This window comes from the organism of the source record quoted next, unplaced genomic scaffold, assembly GCF_019419815.1.
Source record: "Pyrus x bretschneideri cultivar Hongxiangsu unplaced genomic scaffold, Pyrus_bretschneideri_v1 Contig22, whole genome shotgun sequence".
Taxonomy (NCBI): domain Eukaryota; kingdom Viridiplantae; phylum Streptophyta; class Magnoliopsida; order Rosales; family Rosaceae; genus Pyrus; species Pyrus x bretschneideri.
Window position 1 is genome coordinate 4721940 of NW_025999524.1, and position 21190 is coordinate 4743129.

At 36.6% G+C, this 21190-nt stretch overlaps 3 protein-coding genes across 3 annotated transcripts; all 3 read left to right on the forward strand.

Annotated features, from left to right (window-relative positions):
• Positions 1 to 6164: 6164 nt before the first annotated feature.
• On the forward strand, positions 6165 to 8246 carry LOC103949563 (heavy metal-associated isoprenylated plant protein 37). The gene is made up of 3 exons (XM_048585248.1): positions 6165 to 6414; positions 6573 to 6648; positions 6952 to 8246. Exons 1-3 carry the CDS (start codon positions 6376 to 6378, stop codon positions 8127 to 8129), a joined length of 1293 nt encoding a protein of 430 aa, XP_048441205.1. The 5' UTR covers positions 6165 to 6375; the 3' UTR covers positions 8130 to 8246.
• A 4102-nt stretch (positions 8247 to 12348) lies between these two features.
• Positions 12349 to 15498, forward strand: LOC103948451 (multicopper oxidase LPR1). Its single transcript, XM_009359488.3, is given in 4 exon segments — positions 12349 to 12661; positions 13418 to 14159; positions 14162 to 14871; positions 15024 to 15498. Coding segments are annotated over 4 exon segments (1719 nt in total). The 5' UTR covers positions 12349 to 12448; the 3' UTR covers positions 15078 to 15498.
• Positions 15499 to 15822: 324 nt separating this feature from the next.
• Positions 15823 to 19321, forward strand: LOC103948462 (uncharacterized lipoprotein syc1174_c). Its single transcript, XM_009359500.3, has 10 exons — positions 15823 to 16049; positions 16144 to 16272; positions 16373 to 16489; positions 16569 to 16697; positions 16946 to 17125; positions 17736 to 17876; positions 18043 to 18225; positions 18338 to 18409; positions 18657 to 18822; positions 18974 to 19321. Exons 1-9 carry the CDS (start codon positions 15930 to 15932, stop codon positions 18807 to 18809), a joined length of 1224 nt encoding a protein of 407 aa, XP_009357775.2. The 5' UTR covers positions 15823 to 15929; the 3' UTR covers positions 18810 to 18822; positions 18974 to 19321.
• Positions 19322 to 21190: the final 1869 nt, after the last annotated feature.

A 21190-nucleotide genomic window follows, 5' to 3' on the forward strand; every position in this document is an offset into this window, starting at 1 on the left:
TGGGCAGCTCATATACAATGTCGCAGAACGTGAGAGAGATGTTGCATGCAACTGCAACAAATGCGTGCGCGAGGTTTCTCTGCTTTCGTTTACTGTACGTGTTCTTCAAAAGTGTACCGTCACCATCAGATGAAAAAAAAATATGCTTCTCGGAAACTTACAACTTTGCTCGGTTTAAGGGCAAATACTTGATGCTCTTGAATCAATTAGTTCCTTTTTAAAAGTTTAAACGATGTTTATGGTGGATACTTCATGCTTGGTCAAGATGCAGGCTCTTTGGCATGTTATTTTGGTTGAAAAAAAGAATATCGATCACAAAGTAAAAAAGGTAAGGGAGATTCCTTGCGTTAGTCAGCTTCTTCGTCTTTGGATTTTGGAAGTTTGAATTCAAAAAAAAAAAAAAGGTACTTCATATACACTTGTACAAGATGTTCACTTCATTTATGAATATTCTTTGAAGAATGGACCTGAACACGATATCGTTTTTAAGCTTTGCCATCTTGACTTCCTAGCTTTGTTTCTTAATTATAAGTTGTAAGCCAAAAAAGGGACTTTTTCAAAAGTAGGACTCTCTGTCACCTCACAGTTTAACGTCGATTTTCGTGCTAACATTTATGCCAAAAATATGAAGTGACAGAGAATTCATGAAGAGTCTAACTATTAAGAGAGTCTTCTTAACATTTCTCTAATCTCTATGGTTTGAGCTAATTAAATTCCACTATTTTATGCCCCCATTGTTGCAATTTAACTCCCGTTGTAGTTTACTCATTGTTGCAAGTCAAATACAAAGTTAGGTTTGCCATTTTTTCTCGAGTTACATACGTAAAGGTAAATTAGACGTTTTTGAGGTGTAAAAACATCATATGCATGCCTGGACCTCAAAGTGCTGAATCCGTAGAAATTATGGCGGAGTTCAACCTGTTTTGAAATTATAACAATTAGTAAGCTACAACGATTAATTGCACCTAAACTACAACCATAATAAAACTTGGGCCTAAATCCGAGGTTCGTTTATCTTATGGCCAAGAGTAACCCGTAATAAATCTGGGCCGTTAGCATGGGCCCAAGAAAAAGAAGAAGAAAAAAGGTGGTCGAATGGGACCTCTAAATCGGTGTTTTAGGCATCACCGATAGAGATCCTAAATGGAGTCCCAACAATCGTGTAGTTTCTAAATATATGGACAAAAGGCTCTCAATAGGCCGGAATTGAATATCTCAAAGTATCTCAACATATAGAGACTCAAAGAGTGGACCTCTTATTAACCACATGAGACAACTTCTCATTTAATTTTCTCCTGTAGCTTTTTTTTTTTTTTTTTTTCCTTCTCTTGAAAATTAAATGTTTATTTTTATCAATGGTCATAATACTCCAACAAAATAAACAATAATTTTTTAATATTTTAATCCTTACATTTAGGGATTATAATATAAGGATTTCTTATTGCGAACAATATTCTTGATGTTGGTAGTGGGAGTTCCTAAGTATGAACTCCCATTAGAGATGCTCTTAGCGTCTATGATAGTGTATTGCATCGAAAAATGGGTACGAACAAGCACAACGACCTAACAATAGAAAATTTTTCTTATATAATAACATATAACGTACTGTTATGTATTCTGGACACAACGAAAATTTCTGTTAACAATTGCCCACGCACAAACGTTCTTTCAATTTGCTGACCGGTCCTTGAACCCTATTTATCGATGAATTTGCCTATTCGATTCGTAAAAGTTGCTCGGGACCAAAATATAGGGCGTGGAATTGAATGTGGAGGCAATGAGAGCCCTTACTTTCCTTCTTGCACAAGAATAGTAGAATACACACCTTTCACCTTTGTCTGATTGCGTGCTACTCTCTCTGTCTGGTTTAAAGCAACTTCAGGACTTTGAAAAATTGCTCAGAAATGGATAAAATATGACCAAGTGAGTTGGGAATTTGTGAACCATTTAAAGGGTAACAAAGTGAACTTTCCCTTTGTCTTTTAGGAACTCGAATATTCTTTTAAAGCCTCTATATGAGTCATTGACGTTGGTAGTGGGAGTTCCTAAGTATGAACTCTCATTAGAGATGTTCTTAGCGTCTATGATAGTGTATTGCATCGAAAAATGTGTAGGAACAAGCACAACGACCTAACAATAAAAAAAATTTCTTATATAATAACATATAACGTAGTGTTATGTATTCTGGACATAATGAAAATTTTTGTTAGCAATTGCCCACGCACAAACGTTCTTTCAATTTGCTCACCGGTCCTTGAACCCTATTTATCGATGAATTTGCTTATTCGATTCGTAACAGTTGCTCGGGACCAAAATACAGGGCGTGGAATTGAATGTGGAGGCAATGAGAGCCCTTACTTTCCTTCTTGCACAAGAATAGTAGAGTACACACCTTTCACCTTTGTCTGATTGCGTGCTGCTCTCTCTGTCTGGTTTAAAGCAACTTCAGGACTTTGAAAAATTGCTCAGAAATGGATAAAATATGACCAAGTGAGTTGGGAATTTGTGAACCATCTAAAGGGTAACAAAGTGAACTTTCCCTTTGTCTTTTCGGTTTTTTTCATTGCAATCCCTAGATACATGCTCTATTTTAGCGACTTCTTCAGACTAAACCCTAAAGCATCTTCAAAGAAAATATCAAATCAGTAATAACAAGAATAAAAAACAACGCAAATGTTTTTTAATCGATGTGCCAATTCTTATGTGGCATGACATGGAATGGCTGTAAGAGAAGATGCTGTCAAATTTGACAACTCCTTCAAATCTATTTTTAATTATTTAAAATCAAGATTTGTTCCGCAGAACGCCAGGAGTCTTGACAATTTCTCCATTACCACTGCATATCAGCCAAAAAGAAAACTAATCACAAAGTACTAAAAACCATCAAACTGAAGATTAGAATACATCTTGCTGGAAGGAGCTCCTAATCGAACAAGCTGAATCCCATATCGTCATCACTCACTTCCTTGGGTTCTTCCTTCTTCTACTATGCTGCAAGAGCAGCGGTAGCAGGGGCAGCCCCACCGACACCTGAACCAGCAACGGCAACAGCAGCATTGCGGCTGCAAAACCTCAACACTTTACCATTTTTATTATGGGTGGTAGAGAGGTGAGGGAGACAAGAGGAATGATGGGTGGTAGAGAGCTGCGCGACTGCAAACCTCAACACTATCGTCTAGGGTTTTAATCTATTTTTAGTTATGAATAAATACTTTTCTTCATTATTAATTATTTTTTTGTTTTAAAAATAATTATAAAAAGTAATAATATAATAAATAATAGTTTAAATTTGACATAGCGGGTGGTGAACAAAATTAATAAAAAGATCAAAATGCCACATCAGCCTTCAAATTTAAATTTCATGTTTAAAATTTAACATATCATTTGGAGATGGTCTTAGACTTCTATGCAGTTAAAATAATAATTAATATTGAAAAATAATTATTAATAATTAACAATTCTTAAAATATAACCTAGTGACAGGTCATAACAACCTCAGCATAAACATCATGCGGTTTAGAAATGTGGTATAATTTAACTGTTTCTTTAGCATTACTCGTTTTCACCAAAAATATGCTAAGCGATCATTTTTTTTAAATTATATTTTGTAAATAACATAAGGTAACGGTTGATTGTGGACTCATTGTTTCATGATTTAAAAGAAGCAATTCGATCACCAATTACTAAATCAAGTGATTTATAAAATTAAAAAAATTTCTTTAGCTTCACCATTTACAATAATGTGATGAGTTCTTAAAGTCTTATTCAATTTTTGCCTTCCTTTGGCTAACTACCCTTGTCCCTAGGAGTTAGGACCACTGTTATTGGAGCTCTCACAATGTTGTCAATGAGGGAAAAAATTACTTTGATTTATGAATGCACTTCAATTACAAGAGTAAAGAGTCCAACTAACCCTAACTACATCTACTGTAGCCTTTATTACATTCTTAACATTTTCTTGCTTTGAGAAATGGAACAGTAAAAGTACCGACATTTCAAATTTATCACGCATTGTTACGTGTTTTGATTTTTCATATAAAGTCACATAATTTATTTGAAATATTATTATTTTAATATTCTCGTTTCATATAGATTATTCCTTTTTTCTAAGTTTAAAATGTAAATTCCATTCAATAATTCGTTTGATTTTCATATTTAGATTGCATGATTTCATTTGTTTGCTTGTTTCTTGGAATAAATTCCATTATTTACACCTATTTGATATTTAAAGGCTATACACCGTATGGGTTGAAGCACAAAAGTAGAAAATGTGAGGGAAACTTTCGGAAATAATGGTAAATGCGGGGATCCAAAAGTGAAAAACAACTACGGTCCAACCCATTCCTCGTAACTGAAACCCTATTTGTCTTGCACCCACGGTTCACCAACTCTGACCCCATATCCTCCCCACTCACCGGGATACGTGACCAACGGTTCAATTTTTTTTTTCAATATTTACTATTGGTGCCCTGTTTCTTATTATTTTTACACAATTTCTCACACTATTTTTCAATTTCTCAGTGCGGTACTGTAACATGGGCCGGGCCGAAAACAATTCATCACGTTACTATTATCGATGACTAGACTTGAATTTAAAATATTCTTATCTATGAGTAAAAATAAATATTATTATACTTTTTACTAATATAAATGAAAATAAATATAATTTAATTATAATTTTAAAATTAATATTTTATACTAAATAAGGGAAAGAGGGTCGAACTCAAATAGAAAAGCTTTATCATAATAATTCATCGCTGACAACTTAATTTAAATTAAAACATATGTCCTTTTAGAACCAAGTTTGGACATATGTGTTTTCTTCCTTACAAAGCCCGATGGGACTTGGAATGCATTATTTATTGTACCACAATTAAAATACAAATATAGATGTATTGTTATTTCACAACGGTAATGCTCTCTTTGAATAAAAATAATCACGAGAATGGAGGTACATGTAACATCAAAGAAATCCTCTTTGGATTTTTTCCACCTAATCCATCAAGGTTATAAATTTGGGCACTTAAAATTTTATCTAACGGCTAAAGTTAATAACTTTTTTATGAGGCCCTTTGTTTTTAGCCGTTGGATCAAATTTAAGAGTTCGAATTTGTGAACTTGTAGGATTAGGTGGAAGGGATCTGGAGATGATCCATTTCCCATGTAACGAAGGAGAAATTTTAGTATGCCTGATGCATGGTCATTTTTTCCTATAATTATTTTCGTTATTCTCTCAGGTCGTTTCCTCGGTGATTGTTGAACCATGTTCCGAAGAATGGTAATTATGTGGCACATCGACTAGTTTGAATGGGTGTGGGTAGTACTGAGTCGGTTTTATGGTTTGAAGACCCATTCTTCGGCACATTGACTAGCTTGAATGGGTGTGGGTAATAGTGAGTCGGTTTTATGGTTTAAAGACCCCTTGATTTGATTAGGGATGTATTGATTGAAGAAAGTATGTAATTTTGCTTTATTGTCATTTGAGGATAGTTTCTCTATCATGCGGGAAGCTCTTTTCTCTTCGATTGGGTTGAAAGTTTCGACAAAGTTTTATTGAGGCCCATTAAGCACACTATCCTCGGTTTGTACATATTTGAATTGTTTTCAATGAATATTGTACTTCATTTAAAAAAAAAAACAAAATTGAGATTTCAGCTAAGCCACATAATAAATAGTCTAATTTGGTATCGAATTCATTATTCATAAGATTCGAACCTAAGACCTCTCATTTTCAAATGAAGAGAAATATCATCAGATCATAATACTTGATGACATTTTAAAAGTACTTTTAAACTTAGGTAAGATTTTTTCTTTAAATTTTAAATTAATTATATTATTACATTTTGTGTATCAGATCGTATTCCTAACTTCTGATGACAAGGAGAGCGAGAGAAAGAAAGAAAGAAGTATAGAAATTCAGTCTGTCTAGTCGTTGTTCTTGTACTTTTTTTAAATTTCTTTGCTTTTCTTGTCCAGTATTTAACGTTGGATCACATCATCTCAACATTCAGGCTTTTCTCTTCTTTTTCTTTTGTGTACTCTCATTGTTTTTCTCAAATAAAATATTGAGCTTCTACCCTCTGGTGACAAGACCCATGTGCTTTTCTTTTGTTTGCTTTTGAGGAGAAATAAAAAATTAAACATAAATAAATAAAGAAGCATCTCTTTCTCTCTACTTCCAGTCTTCTACTAAAAGTTGCAGGAAACCCAAAAAAAAAGAAAAACATACTTTTTATGTTTTATTTTGGTCAATACACGCCCAACCTTTTCAATTACACTGCCACTTCAAACCACCCAAGCTCCCAACACCTCAAAGAGTGAGAAGAAAGAGTGAGAAAGTGAACTTTCTTACCATCCAAACAGAGTTTTGAAGAAATGACCAAAGACGATGACTTTAAGCTCCTCAAAATCCAGGTGCTTTTCTATTAACCCACATTCTTTCCTTCACTCTCTCTCTTTTTTTTTTCCCTAAATATTATTATTTTTATTCAGTCAACATGTTGGTCTTTTTCTGAAGGATCTTTGTTTTTGTTGTTTGGTTTTTTATTCTTTTTGTTGTTGCATTTTTACAGACTTGTATTCTCAAAGTGAACATTCACTGTGATGGTTGTAAGCAGAAAGTCAAGAAACTCCTTCAGAGAATTGAAGGTACTCACTTTTTGTAGTGTTCTTGTATTTTAATTGATGACTAACTTACTACCACTTTTCTCTTGCTAAAAGCATATTATTGTAAGACTTGTTTGGTTACTGAGAAAAGTACGCTAGAAAAAAGGGTAAAATTAAGTAAAAAGATTTTACCTTTGATGAATTTAGGAGTAATTTTTGCATAAAATTCTCACTCATTCTTCAAGATATGATTGAAAATTTTCACCCATTTCTGTTTAAAGTTTACCGTTATGTGCATTTCTTATTCAGTTTTCTTCCTTTTTTTGAAACCCAATTCTCCTACAGGTGTTTACCAAGTGAAAATAGATTCTGATCAGCAGAGAGTCACAGTTTCTGGAACTGTGGATTCTGCAACTTTGATCAAGAAACTGCTCAGAGCTGGGAAACATGCTGAGATCTGGTCCCAGAAATCTAATAACCAAAGCCAGAAGGGAAACAACAACAACAACAACTGCATCAGAGATGACAAGACCAAGAACATCAACAACAACGAAGGGCAGAAACAGGGCATCCTCAAGAACTTCGAAGCCTTCAAAAACCAGCAAAAGTTTCCGTCCTTCAGCTCCGAGGAAGATGATGACTTCTTCGACGATGAGGAAGAAAGCGAGGAGGACGAGCTGCGATTTATCCGTGGGATGCTCAGGCAGCAGCAGCAGCAGCAGCAGCAAGCAAATGATGCAAAGAGAAATGCTGGAGTGATCAACGCGGCTGCTGCAGCTCCCAACAATGCGAAGATGATGAACAACAATGTTGGAAGTGTGAATCCCGGGAAGAAAGGTGGGCACCCGAATCAGAACATGAAGGCGAATCCAGGCGGGATTGATCCGAAAACAATGGCCGCCCTGAAGATGAACATCAATAATGGTGAAGCTACAAGAGGAAACATGAATGACCTGAGTGCGATGATGAGTTTAGCCGGTTTTCATGGAAATGGTGGAAATGTTGCTGCAAATGCTGCTGCTTTGGAAGCAAATCCCAACGTTCTTGGAGGGTTTCAGGCACAGGCAAACCCTAATGCAGCAGGTTTCCCAGGTGGTGGATATACCTCGGGGCAAATTGGTCAATACCCATCTTCTATCCTGATGAATCCAAATGGGTACACCCACCCATCACAGATGATGAACATGCAGGCTAGGCAAGCAGCAATGCAGCAACAGCCACAGATGATGTATCATAGGTCTCCCTTGGTTCCTCCTAGTACTGGCTACTACAATTACTATCCTAGCCCCGGCCCTAGCTTTTCCCCTACCGCCGCCGCATACCCCTACGGCGGTGAGCCTGGTTACGGCAGTAATAACACTGCTGCTCACATGTTCAGTGATGAGAACACCAGCAGCTGTTCAATCAGTGTAATTTCATCATCTAGGAAAAAACAAATGTGTAGAGGAGTAGGGGGAGGGGAGAGTGAACTTCTCTGTTTTATTGGTGGGGTTTTTTGGACGACGAGTCGTTTGTTGGACTGAATCTAATCACTTATCTGTGTAATGTAATCTGTAGTTCTTGGGGTAATGTTTCCCCTTCTTGTTTCAGGACTGAGTTTAATCCAACCATCCTAGTAAATAATCTGCTTTGTTCTTGTATTTTCGTCTTTGTAGTTACATTTCTTTTTCAAACAAGATGTGTACGAAAATAGGAGGTCGGGTACAATACATCTCACTCAGTAGTACGGGTTTTATGCTAAATATAACAGTTGCAAGATCCCTTAGATTGTTTGATGCAAGGTCTAAATAGTTAATTTTCCGGATCACATAGTGGTGCATATCATGGATGAATGCAAAAATAGAAAAATTAATTGAGGGATTTGTCTAAAATTAGAACGTAATGAAACTCCAATGAATGATACTCAATATAAAATATTATAGATACGAGAGTAAAAATCCGAGTGAGCAATTGACACTCTCATCGCATTTTGACCTAAATAATCTATTCTTTTGTGAAAGTGATTTACAAACATCGTTCTCTTTCTTTATATACTCTTGCTCACGTTTAGGTCGAAAAATCAAAAGAGAATAATAAGCCAGAAATAAACAAGATTGTCCAAAAATCGTTTCCCTATTTCTAAGTCATCCGAGTTTGGGTTTTTAGGTTACGGTCGATTCGGAAACTGGATAAATTTTACGATGCAATAGGGGGACAAATGTGGCATCGGATGGTGCATTTGTGGTCAGCGGGGAGGACCTGAGGGCATCATGGAATTTGTGCAGGGTTAGGAACAGCTGGCTGACAATGTCCAGTGGTATAAAATGCAAACACAGTATTTGCCACATGAACCAGATTTGCACGCGTATGTCACGTGCGTCTTACTTTTGATGCGTGCAAAACTTGTTAACCAAGAGGACCACAGGGCTTATTTGCAATTCTCACTTGTGGCCTTGTGGGTGGTTGGTGCTCATCTGCAACTTGCGAAGATTTGGAACGTGATCAATGTAAGTCAATACAGAAGTTAGACGTTTCAGTTTACAAGTGTTTTTAGAATAACCAAAAATATTTGTAATAAATTTTAATGTAAATTACATAAAATTACCTTAATTATTGAATCAGTCGCAGTTTCATACTCCTTCTTTAAATTTTTTTAATGTCATACCTCATTTACGAATTTTTTACAATTTTATACCTTCTATCAGTTTTCTGTCAGTTCTTCCGTTAAATAGTAACGTGACTTAATACGAGCCCATTATCTATTAAAAAATTAATAAAATATTAAAAAACTAAAAAAAAAAATCATTTAATAAAACCAAACCCAAACCCAAACCCCACCCCCCCTTCTTCCCCACTCCTGTCCTTCACCACTACGCGGACCGCCCCCCACCCCCCCCCTCCCCCCCCAAAACCCCCCGCGCTCTTCCCCAAACCCAAACCCACCCAAATCCCACACCATCGCTCGACTCCCCCCCTCCCACCCTCCCCGTCTTCCCCAAACCCAAAACCACCAAGATCCCACACCATCGCTCGACTCCCTCTTTCCCACCCTCCTCATATCGTTTAAAGTGAACAATACCGAAAGTTTTTCGTTAAAGTTTTTTTGTTTATTAGATTACAACTTTGGTTGATATTGATGAGACTTCCACCATCATATCATATATATATATATGTTTTTTTTTTTGGCACTAATATTACTCACTGCCGTGAGTGGTAGCAGAAGTGCTTTTACACCCTGGAGGTCCACAACTAGAAGAGGAAGGGCCCCTTGTTAATTTTTCAATTCAACCACTCAAATCATACTTTGCACCACTAAACATATATAAACTTGTGATATATTTGACGGCCAAAGAAAATAATAGAATGTAATGATAAGCGAAATATAATTGTCAGCCAATCCTCAACTCGTGAGTAAGAGCCTAAGACGTCTTAGGGTCAAATTTCTTTTGTGGCAAATTCAATACCAATTTATTCCTCTATCCCCTTATTATAAATATGTTGTTGTATAAAAAAATTAGACATAAATCATGCCTATTGTATCACGGATTGAATATCGATCTCGGATCTATATCCATAATAAGTGGGGTCACAAAACCACTTTAGAGATGAGTTTCCAAACTAGCCTAGTTCAATCCAATGTCCAATTCCCAATCCAAACCAGCCCATCAAACGTGCATTCCCATATCGATTTGGCAACCTAATGCGTCCAAATGCGGATAAAACTCATGTAGCTGCATTCAAACTTCGCCTTATGTAAAGCTATAAGTTTTTTTTTATTTTTTTTATTTTTTAATTTTTTTTTTTTTTTAAGGGAATTGGTGGTTTTATCATGTCAGTCCACTTTTATAGAGATTGAAAAAACTCACATAAGCTTCTCAGTCTCTCCCTTGCCACTATTAAAATATCATGACAAAGTTAAAAGGTGAGCCAAGTATTATCCTAATTCTGTTTATTCCTAGGAGAGAGTTGCATTGCACTATGGTTATTTTCCTTTATTTGCTTTTCAATATATTTGATAAAAAAAAATTTCATCTTTATATAGTAATATATTAACATCCTAATTTTATTTTTCCATGAAAAATAAATTTTAATATCCTAATCGAGATTGTCAACATAAATTCATTAAAATTTTAATATCCTAATCGAGATTGTCAACATAAATTCATTCGGGCCTCTTTGCCTTGGTCCTCGTCGTGATTCATTCATCAAAAAATAACATCATTCATTTAATTACAATATTAATTAAAGAATAAGAACAAAGGATGCAATAAATTTCTGTTCATAAGAAAAAAAATTGTAATACAAATAAAAATATGGTAAATACAGAAATTTCTAACGCCTTCGCGAACACGTCCTTGTGCTTCTTTTTTTTTCTATTTTTTTTTTAATTCTCCGAAAATACTAAACGGAAGTGCTTTATTGACAGCAATTACTTTGTTTATATATACAAGGCCGTGGATTACATTTGTGACAGAAAGAAATGAACACGAAAAGAAATCTATTGCTAAAGTTAAAACTTTTAACTTATTACAGAAGTATCAGATTCAACAACTGAGTTACAAAAAGATGTTGAGCTATGACGGTCTAAGTTAAAATCTCGTTGGTAGATAATCTAACATCTACTCTAACAAAATATATTTTTTGACAAAAAAAAAAAACAATTGAATTATGTGCAAAAAAAAAAAAAAAAGTTTCGTGACAATATTTGATTTGTTGAATCTTGATATTTACTTTATATTTTTATTTATTACTATTACGCAAAGTGTTGACACATTTTTGGTGAATAGATTTGGAAATAAATTTGGTGATTAACAAATAACAAAGTCCATAAAAAGAAATATATTTCTATTTCTATTTATATATTATTTTTACTTGCCGTACAACCTGAATATACAAGAAATATTATCAGACAAAAAAGTATCATCCAAAAGCCAAAATGGCGACCTAAAGAGGAGGAGGGAAAGAACAAACCCAGCAACCTCAAAACTCATTTACAGGTAAACCGTCACAAGATAAAACCATCACCAAAGAGGAAGGAGGCATTGCTGCCCATCTATAAGAGCTCACGCTCGAATTGGCACATAACGCAGAATCCAAAGGGGAAGGAGGGACCTACAGGAAATGCTGCGTATTTTTTATAAGGTGAGGTTAGATAGATCATCTGCCTAAATTATTTTATATACAATGTGATTTGTCGGTTAATGATTAATTTCTTTATTAAATTATTACAGAAAAACGTTGTATCTAGACCTGGGTTAAAAAAAATAATTTCTATTCCACTGAATACTACGGTCTAATGGTATTTTTATTCACTTATAAGTTAGAGATTTTAGGTTTGATTCTCAGCAAAAGCAGATTTGAACCATATTATTGCCAACTCATTATGAGGTTAAACCCACATCCTTCTTTTTAGTGCAGATAATATTGTTTGTTAAAAAAATAAAAAATTTCTTCTTTAACATCATATCCCAACAGATGAAATTAACCAAAGAGAAATAATTAACACGCACCTGTTTTAATTTTGATCGTTGATTTTATTTGGTTTATTTAGTATAATGGCTAAAAATCAAGAAAAACATGTAAGAAACAAAAAATGGTATGTGAAAATCGTATCCCTTGGCCAAATACTTTCCCTTTTTCTTCTTCTTTTTCCATTATATTTCGAGTCCGACGAATCCAACACATCCAAACAAGAAAACGCTGTCCAGCCTTTTAGCCTTTAAAACAACAGTCTCTCTCTCTCTCAACTCTCAACCTCCTCCTTTCCGCAAAACACCTACTCAGATAAATCACTTTTCCAATAAGCACTTATCTCTCTCTCTCTCTCTCCCCTCCATGCAACCGAGCTAAGACAAAGAGAGAGATGGTTAGAGCCCAGAGAGTTTTGGTGTTATTACTATCTTTTCTGGGGGTGCTTTTGGAGACTTCATGGGCGGAAGAGCAGCTTGTCAATCTGACCAGGCTGCACATGTTTGTGGATGAACTTCCCGATATGCCCCTACTCAAAGGCTTTGATGTTGTCGATGGTGTTCCCAAACCCAAGTCATTAAAAATTGGCATGTACATGAAAAAATGGGTAAGCAACCCAACCATCATTCAATTTGCATTTATTTTCTAACTGTTGTAAATTATATGGCGTAATTGTTGATAATTATATTTTTACATATATGTTGATTAACGCATTTATTTTGGATTGATGATGAATTGATAATTCGGTCTAAATTTTAGGTAGTTAGACTAAATTTCATAGCTATTTTGCAAACTATCACTAATTGAAAAGAAACACATTAATTAACACATAAGTAATGAGAATTGTTATTGACATTCAAAAAAATTTATTTTACACTTTAAACTTTCTATAATTAGAAAGAAAAATATACTTATGAAAAATGTAGAATGAGATTTTTGAAATGCTAATAACAGTTCGTTAAGTAATAATCCAGTTATTATAGCTTAAGACCGGACCAAGATGCACATAAGGGTCACCAACCCAATTCCATATTCACAGTTGTAAAGCTGCTTCCCGTAATTTAATTATTACTTTATTAGTGGGATCTCATTAGGGATGAGGATTCTCTCCTGATATTAAAAAAATGAGTCTGCTGAGCAAGCAATCGTAATCGTTGAAATTCAATCCAACCTCTACAAACAAAGGATCTTTTAAAAATTATAATACTTATAGTTATTGAATTAAATTTTAACAATCATGATTGTCTGCTCAGCAGATTCAGTTTTTAAGGTCAGGAAAGGATACTGGTCCTTATTAGTGAGCTCGTTTAGACCCCTTCGTTTGTCAGTGTAATCTTTTTATATTATTTTATTTTCTTTGCAGAGATTCCACCGAGACCTTCCGGCGACTCCAGTGTTCGCCTACGGTACACGTAAGCGCACAGCAACAGTGCCTGGTCCAACAATCGAAGCCCTCCAAGGAATCGATACCTTCGTGACGTGGCGTAATTACCTCCCCTCCAAACACATTCTGCCTTGGGATCCCACCATTCCAACGGCCCTACCCGCTACCAACAAGGGCGTTCCTACTGTGGTGCACCTCCACGGCGGCATCCATGAACCCGCAAGCGATGGAAGCGCAGAAGCATGGTTCACCGCCAAATTCAAAGACCGTGGGCCCGCTTGGCAGAAGCGAAGATATCGCTACCGCAATCAGCAACAACCCGGGAACCTGTGGTACCATGATCACTCCATCGGGTTGACCAGAGTCAACCTCCTCGCTGGTTTGATTGGGGCCTACATTGTCCGTCAGCCGGAAGTCGAAGACCCGCTTCGACTCCCAATTGGCGAATTTGATCGAACGCTAATGGTGTTCGATCGTAGCTTTCGCACCGACGGTTCGATATACATGAACTCTACCGGAAACAATCCCTCCATACACCCGCAATGGCAGCCGGAATATTTTGGTGACGCAATTATTGTGAATGGGAAGGCATGGCCGCAGCTGAAGGTACGACGTCGTAAATACAGATTCCGAATTATCAACGCTAGCAATGCGAGGTTTTTCAGATTCTTCTTCGCCAACGGTTTGAGATTCATCCACGTGGGGGCTGATTCGGCGTACCTTGGAAACCGGTGGGGAGCAAGGACATTTTGCTGGCGCCTTCTGAGATCGCTGACGTGGTGGTTGACTTTTCGAAGTCTAAGAATGCCAATGCTATCCTAGCCAATGATGCACCGTATCCTTACCCATCGGGTGATCCCGTTAACATTGCTAACAGTAGGGTCATGCAGTTTTTGATTGCTGATCATTCAGAGCTGGACACGTCACGTGTTCTGGCGAGGTTAATTCAGTACCCCGCTCCTGATCTATCGAGTGCATCACGCACACGATACATTGCAATGTATGAGTACACGAGCGACACCGATGAGCCGACACATCTTTATTTGAACGGGAAATCTTATGAGGCACCGGCGACGGAGATCGCGAAAGCGGGGACCAGTGAGGTGTGGAACGTGATCAATCTGACGGCGGACAACCATCCGTTACACATTCACTTGGGACTGTTCGTTGTACTGGAGCAGAGGGAGCTGGTGAATGTAGAAAAGTTTAAAGAGTGCATGAATAAATTAAACGACGCCGTCAAGTGCCAAATAAGCAAATATGCAGTTGTCAAGAGAGTAGACGTGCCAGCTCACGAGAAAGGTTGGAAGAATGTGTTCAAGATGAGACCCGGTACTGTGACAAAAATATTTTTGAGATTTGCTTACATACACTCGAATGCATCGTATGAGTTTGATCCTACTGCGGAGCCTGGTTACGTGTACCATTGTCATGTAAGTATAGCTTTTAAATTTTGTTTCACTTACACTATGCGTGTTTTCATTTTATTTTCGTATTAGTGATATAATTTAAACTACTCTAGTATGGTGAAAAATTGTTAATATTCATAGGGTTTGACATGTAATTTTAATTCTATTTTGTGTAGATCTTGGATCATGAGGACAATGCCATGATGAGACCCTTAAAAATTGTCCGTTGACAAGGGCGACTGGATACGAGAGACTCCCGGATGCAAAGTAATATATAATCATTTACACAACAAAATCTCTCCACCGAGACCCACCAGTAGTTAAAAGTAGCACCGATACTTTCATGAAGCATATGCAAGATTCATAGACACAACTTTGAATAACAAGGAACTCCCGCGACAAGGCAATGTGGCGTTTTTGTCACAAATATTGATTGTTACAGCTTGAGATGGTAAAAGAGTGCGGAAATCATTTCCTTACTATTATTTTCTACCTCAGCACACTCTTTACAAAGAATAGAAGCTGCATTTTGTGGCCTTTTTGTAGGAACTTTGGGCTGTTGGCCCATTGCACCAAAAAAAAAAAAAAATGGAAAGTCATTTTTTATTTTCTAATGCAATCAATAAAAACAATTTGCAATGCTTCTTGATACAGATTTTTCTTTTTTGGATCTTTGAGGAACTTTTAATTTGGTGAGTCAGAAATTTTTTCAAATGTGTAAACTTGTACCCTACAAATTTTTCATCAAATCATAAAAAATTATGGATAAATTTGCCGATTTGGAGTAAATTATCACTTCATAAATGGAAAGTACAGGAAAATATAACATAAGTTCGAGTTCATTTGAGGGTGATCTAAATCGCTTTAGCATTAGATAGCGTTTTACCGCAATAACGAAAACTAATTATTTTATAGAAAATTAATTTTGAAAAGATGTCGCTTTAAAAAAAAACAATTTTGATTGAGGAAACTTACTTTTAAAGACGGGACTCAGCGGATAACATTGGAAGCACGGCCAGTCAGGAACAGCGGGAAATGGGATAACAGGGCTGCCTCCGAGTTCCGTCGACGGGGAAAACGAGATGACAGTAATTCTGAGCCGTCCGTTCCTCTCCTTGCCCGTTCAAAACCGACGATTCAACAAATCCCGACCGTCCGCTCCACCAATCATCTCATGCTTCAATCCCCGGCACTCCTTCAAGGTCAGTTAATTACCGCCAAACACTCCTCCCATTTATTTGAATTAAATCATGAACAGAACTAAAATTGTTGCTCTGTTTGGATACGGTGATTAAGAGAGACTACACGAGCGTAATGATAGTCCCGACCGGGATTGGAGCCGCCATTGGCGGATACGCCGGCGACGCCCTGCCCGTCGCCCGCACTCTCTCCTCCGTCGTCGATTGTCTCATCGCTCACCCCAACGTACGTATTTTAAATTTTAAATTTAGCGTTTTGAAGTCCCGAATTTGGCAGTCTCCGAGTCTGCCACTGTGATGTTGACTAATGTTAACCGTCGCGGCAGGTGCTGAATGCGGCGATGCTTTACTGGCCAATGCCGAATGCGTTGTACGTCGAAGGCTATGCCCTTGACCGCTTTGCTGAAGGCCTATGGGGTCTCATGCCTGTTCACCAAAACAAGGTAATTTCGGAAATTGAAATTTAATTTTCTCAACACATTTTATAGGTTTATTTTACTTAGTGTTTGATTTGTGAAGCAGGTGGGTTTGGTTCTTGATTGTGGCATCGAGGAGGAGCTTCGTGTTCGCCATTTGCAAGTGGCGGATGCTGCGAGGGCTTCCCTTGGCTTGCCTGTTGTGGAATATGTTGTCACTGACACTCCATTGCAGGTACTAATTTAGCTGTTGAAACTTGGATTTGATTTTGTATTGCGTTTATACGGTTATTAGGTTTTTGATCGTTAATTGCACATTATGTATGCCTTTCAAGTTTTAATCTCATTCGAAGAAAGCGCTTGAAAACTCGGCAATTGCAAAGAGATTTAGTCGTTACTAGCTTCACTTTTCTTTGCTGCCAAGCCTGTGTTTTCATCTCAATAATTGTGACTGTACGAGATTGAATGGGACAAGTTTTACAGGTAGAGAAGTGGGTTGATCCAAAAACCAGGCAATCAACAGGGAGGATTAAGCACCCTGATTCACTATTGAGGGCTGTGCAGGCTTTAGTTAAACACTCGCAAGTAAATGCTGTTGCAGTTGTTGGACGCTTCCCGGACGATGATGATGTTCATGACACAGACGATTATCGACAAGGGATGGTATGTTAAATTTTAACAACAATATAATGCATGTTCTGTTTTGTTATGTGTAAACTTTCCTGAATTGTTGAACTCTCGACTGCAATTTTATTATGCAATAAGTTGAAGCGAGCCAATTGCTTATTGTACTTGGTTTACTTAATTTTGTTACAATGAGTCCGTTGAACATGACCCTGAACAATAAGTTTCCAAATTTCACATTAGTGGTCCGGTTTTATGTAACATTGAAAATAGGGAAGATGTCGACGCTGCTAATATTTTTCCTCCTTCCCCCTCCCATTTCATCTTTCTATACTAACGTGCAATTTAGGATACTAGTGTAATGACAGGAATTGAAACTGCTTAGACGCATCATGTGTTGTACAGGCATCGCTCTCTAGTATTTGTGGTTATCACATAGCCACGCACAACCATAAACATCAATTTACAGTTAAAAACTAATCAGGACCATGATTAATATAGGGAATAAGGTGATATTAATGATGACATGCGAACGTTTTGGTTTGTTTGATATTACACTCTACTTCAGACATTACCTTCAGCAGCAAGACTGAAGGCATTCTGTTTATTTGTATAAAGTCGACATCTCATTTCACTTTGTACCTTACAGGGAATTGATCTATTGGCAGGGGTTGAGGCAGTTATAAGCCATCTAGTGGTGAAGGAGTTCCAAATTCCTTGTGCACACGCTCCTGCTTTATCACCACTCCCCATGACCCCATCTCTATGCCCAAAATCAGCTGCTGAGGAGGTCAGTAAATTTTTGCATAACTCAGAGTCTCGATGGCCGGTCTATGAGCGTTAGGAGATAATACTCGTAGGGAACATTGGAAAAAAAAAGTAGAAATGAAAGAATATGATATCAATGCTCTTCTGGAAGGTGATTTCTTTGTTCTCTCTTTTTCTATGTGCAACAGTTGGGGTACACATTCTTGCCATGTGTGCTTGCTGGGCTTAGTAATGCACCACAGTACTTGGTAAAGAACTCTGAGTCGGAGAATGGTTGCATACTTGCTAGTGATGTTGATAGCGTCATCCTTCCTAGAGATGCTTTTGGAGGACATGGCGCTATTGCTTTTGCACGAAGCAAAAGAAACAAGGTATAATCTTGGAACCTGAGGATGTTTTGCCTATTGCACGTATCAAAAGCAGATTTGACTGATATCATATGGCTACTTTTTCCTTGCGATACTAATTCTAATTTTATTACAGCCACTTATAATTGCTGTGGATGAAAATGAAACAGTCCTTGATGATACACCAGATAAATTTGGGATTGAAGCGGTATGTATCCAAATGTGCAATCAAATGTGTGCACATCCCGTCTTCTCATTTTCCCCCCTTTGGTTGTTGGGACTTGGGAGTAACTTCTGGGATGGAAGAATTTCCACGTGTCTCGTTCTAATTTATGGTGTAGTGATCTGTAGATATCATTATTCATTTCTTCTGAACATACGTACCCACTAGGAAAATGGCTTTGCTTCAACTCATAGGCTTTATGTTTCTAAGCTAAATGAAACTTTTCCTGCAGGTCAATGTCTCAAACTATTGGGAAGCAATCGGTGTCATTGCAGCACACAAGGCTGGAGTAAATCCGCATTCTCTACGAAGAAATAGGATTAAGAATCTTCAACAAACTTCTCTGTTGCCTGCCAATGGTTACGCTGTTAAAATGCCACAGTAATCGGCTGATTAAAGTAGTTACATTTCTCTTTCCAACTAATTTTTTTAGGCTTTAACTATTCAAGTTTCGAAATACATCATTCAACACTTGAGAATTTTATCACGTTGGATTTATGGTTGAAGATTCAACCTGCTGTTCTCGTAAAGATGTTGATGATTTTTCAGTAGGTGGAACGGATGCAGCTTGGTGACTTGTTGAATCCGCTACTGACTTTTAACCAGGTGAATCACCTGGTCACGAATTAAGCGCCATTCGACGTGGATAGGCGGCACCGAATACCAATTCATCAACCTAAATGTTGATGGAACGTGAAACTACAAGTCAATGGTTGTCTTGTATTTGTTTCGGTACGTTTTAGATCTTGATCAGAAGTAAAATAAATTGGTGGTGATCAAATTTTGTACTGAATGATGATGCTAATGCTGATACACATAAACATACATAGATATATCTGTTTGTAGACAAATATACATATAATTGAACGATGACCATAGAATTTGTTGGTACTGTCCTATTTCTTATCTTTGTATACATATAGTTGAACGATGACCATAGAATCTGTTGGTACTGTCCTTGTTCTTATCTGATACCTGTCCTAAAAAAATTGGGACGACTCTCTGCACCCCCACCTGCCGTTCAAAACTGGGGTTATTGACAACACAGAGCAGAAAGTAAAAGTTTGAATTGTTTTGCGAGTTTTGATTGTTTATGTTACAATTTACAACAGCAGTCTGACTCTTGAGAGGTTCAAATCTAGAAGCTGCCTTGACTGGAGTAAATATTGTTCATCTTTTTGTGGAAAAGGGCAGTCTACAAGGATCATAGATTGTGAATGGACTTTCCTTGTGCTGGTAGGAGCATCTCTAAATGAGATGTCAAAAATTATACGCAAAATATTATGACAAAAAAGAGTAGTATTTTTGTTTCAAATGAGATATTAAAATCCTACTTGGATTGATATTCTCTATTTTGTTGTCAAATTTGAAGATAGCGTCAAAATTTTTTTTTGTTTGTTTTATTTTAAATAAAAACTAATGAAAAGAACTTGAAAACTTTGAGTTTTAACGATAATAACAAAATAAAGAGTAAAGTGAATAGTACCAGATTTTACTTTTTAGTGTAAAAATATGATTTTTCGTTAAAATGAACAATACTATATGCTTTTCTTTAAAACTCCTTTATTTTAATGCTAGGCCCACAGATTGTCTTAATTTTTCTCACTTGTTGATTATTTTATTATTAAATTTTGACTCACGCGCTTTTATAAATAATAAAAAAGCATTGGACACTTTGCAAAATGTGATGTTACCCATCAACTATAAAAATGAAATTTGACATTCTTCTCGATGAAAGCACTTATGTGGCACAAAAGTACTTTTGAAAATTTCTGCCAAATACAATGAATGCTTTTGGCTGCCAAAAACTATTTTTATCCGTTATAGAAGTAAGTCTCAAACAAGCTCGACTTTCTAGAAAACCATAATCAATGCAAATAACTTACTTAGTTGATGGAGGATAAAGGGATTTAAGGTTGTGATTCAAGACTCCGGATCCTATTTGTGAGATCTGAGAATCTGTAAATCGTGTTCATTCATCGTATATTGTGCGGTCAAAAATTATTTTAAATATTTTTATTTAAAATTATACACAAACAATATCTGATAAAAACTAATTATATGATGTACGATAAACGAACATAATTTACGAATCCTTAATATCCTTACCAAAAAGATCCAAGGAGGATCCTGTCGGTTGTTTCAGAAAACCTTAACCTACGATTTCAGAATCCAATGTTTTGATTCATCGTAAATGGGTACATGAGCACTAAAATATTGTCACAATTTAAATACAAGAAAAACCTAATAATCATTAAAAGAGAGAAAATATATTATACTATAATAAGTTGAAAGGTAGATAGTGAAGGAGGAGGTGCTTATCCCGTTATCCGTGACTGGCAACCGTGTTCGAAATAGTAGATAGTGCTTTGCTGGTAAAGTGATTGGCGGTGGCTCGCTGGGAAATTTTAGATAACATGCATGGCAACCGTGTTCGAAATAATAATAATACAATGTTGAGATTTGCTCGTAAAGTGCTTTGCAAACATGAATCATATGTAAGAGCTAGCTTCACCATATGATTGTTTATATACCATTTGATTTCACTTGAGTATAACGATTAATGTATTAAGTTTTAGGTTTTATGAGAGCCCAGTCCATACCGTTACGAGAACGATTTATATGGACCGAACACATTGTCGCGATGACAACTTATATCATAAAACAATCATGTGCATGTTAACTACGCTTCACATAAAATCATATTACTAAATCCGGACGTAATAGTGACGGTGGACGGGTTCGTAAAAGTTGGTCTATACGTTG

What these genes read in the sequence shown, in the direction of transcription:
- LOC103948462 (XM_009359500.3), top strand. Translation starts at nt 15,930, where the DNA reads ATGACAGTAATTCTGAGCCGTCCGTTCCTCTCCTTGCCCGTTCAAAAC. An exon ending in TGCCTGTTCACCAAAACAAG is followed by an intron (nt 16,490 to 16,568) that starts GTAATTTCGGAA and finishes TTTGTGAAGCAG; the next exon opens with GTGGGTTTGGTTCTTGATTG. An exon ending in CAAAATCAGCTGCTGAGGAG is followed by an intron (nt 17,877 to 18,042) that starts GTCAGTAAATTT and finishes TATGTGCAACAG; the next exon opens with TTGGGGTACACATTCTTGCC.
- LOC103949563 (XM_048585248.1), top strand. Translation starts at nt 6,376, where the DNA reads ATGACCAAAGACGATGACTTTAAGCTCCTCAAAATCCAG. An exon ending in TTAAGCTCCTCAAAATCCAG is followed by an intron (nt 6,415 to 6,572) that starts GTGCTTTTCTAT and finishes GCATTTTTACAG; the next exon opens with ACTTGTATTCTCAAAGTGAA. An exon ending in ACTCCTTCAGAGAATTGAAG is followed by an intron (nt 6,649 to 6,951) that starts GTACTCACTTTT and finishes ATTCTCCTACAG; the next exon opens with GTGTTTACCAAGTGAAAATA.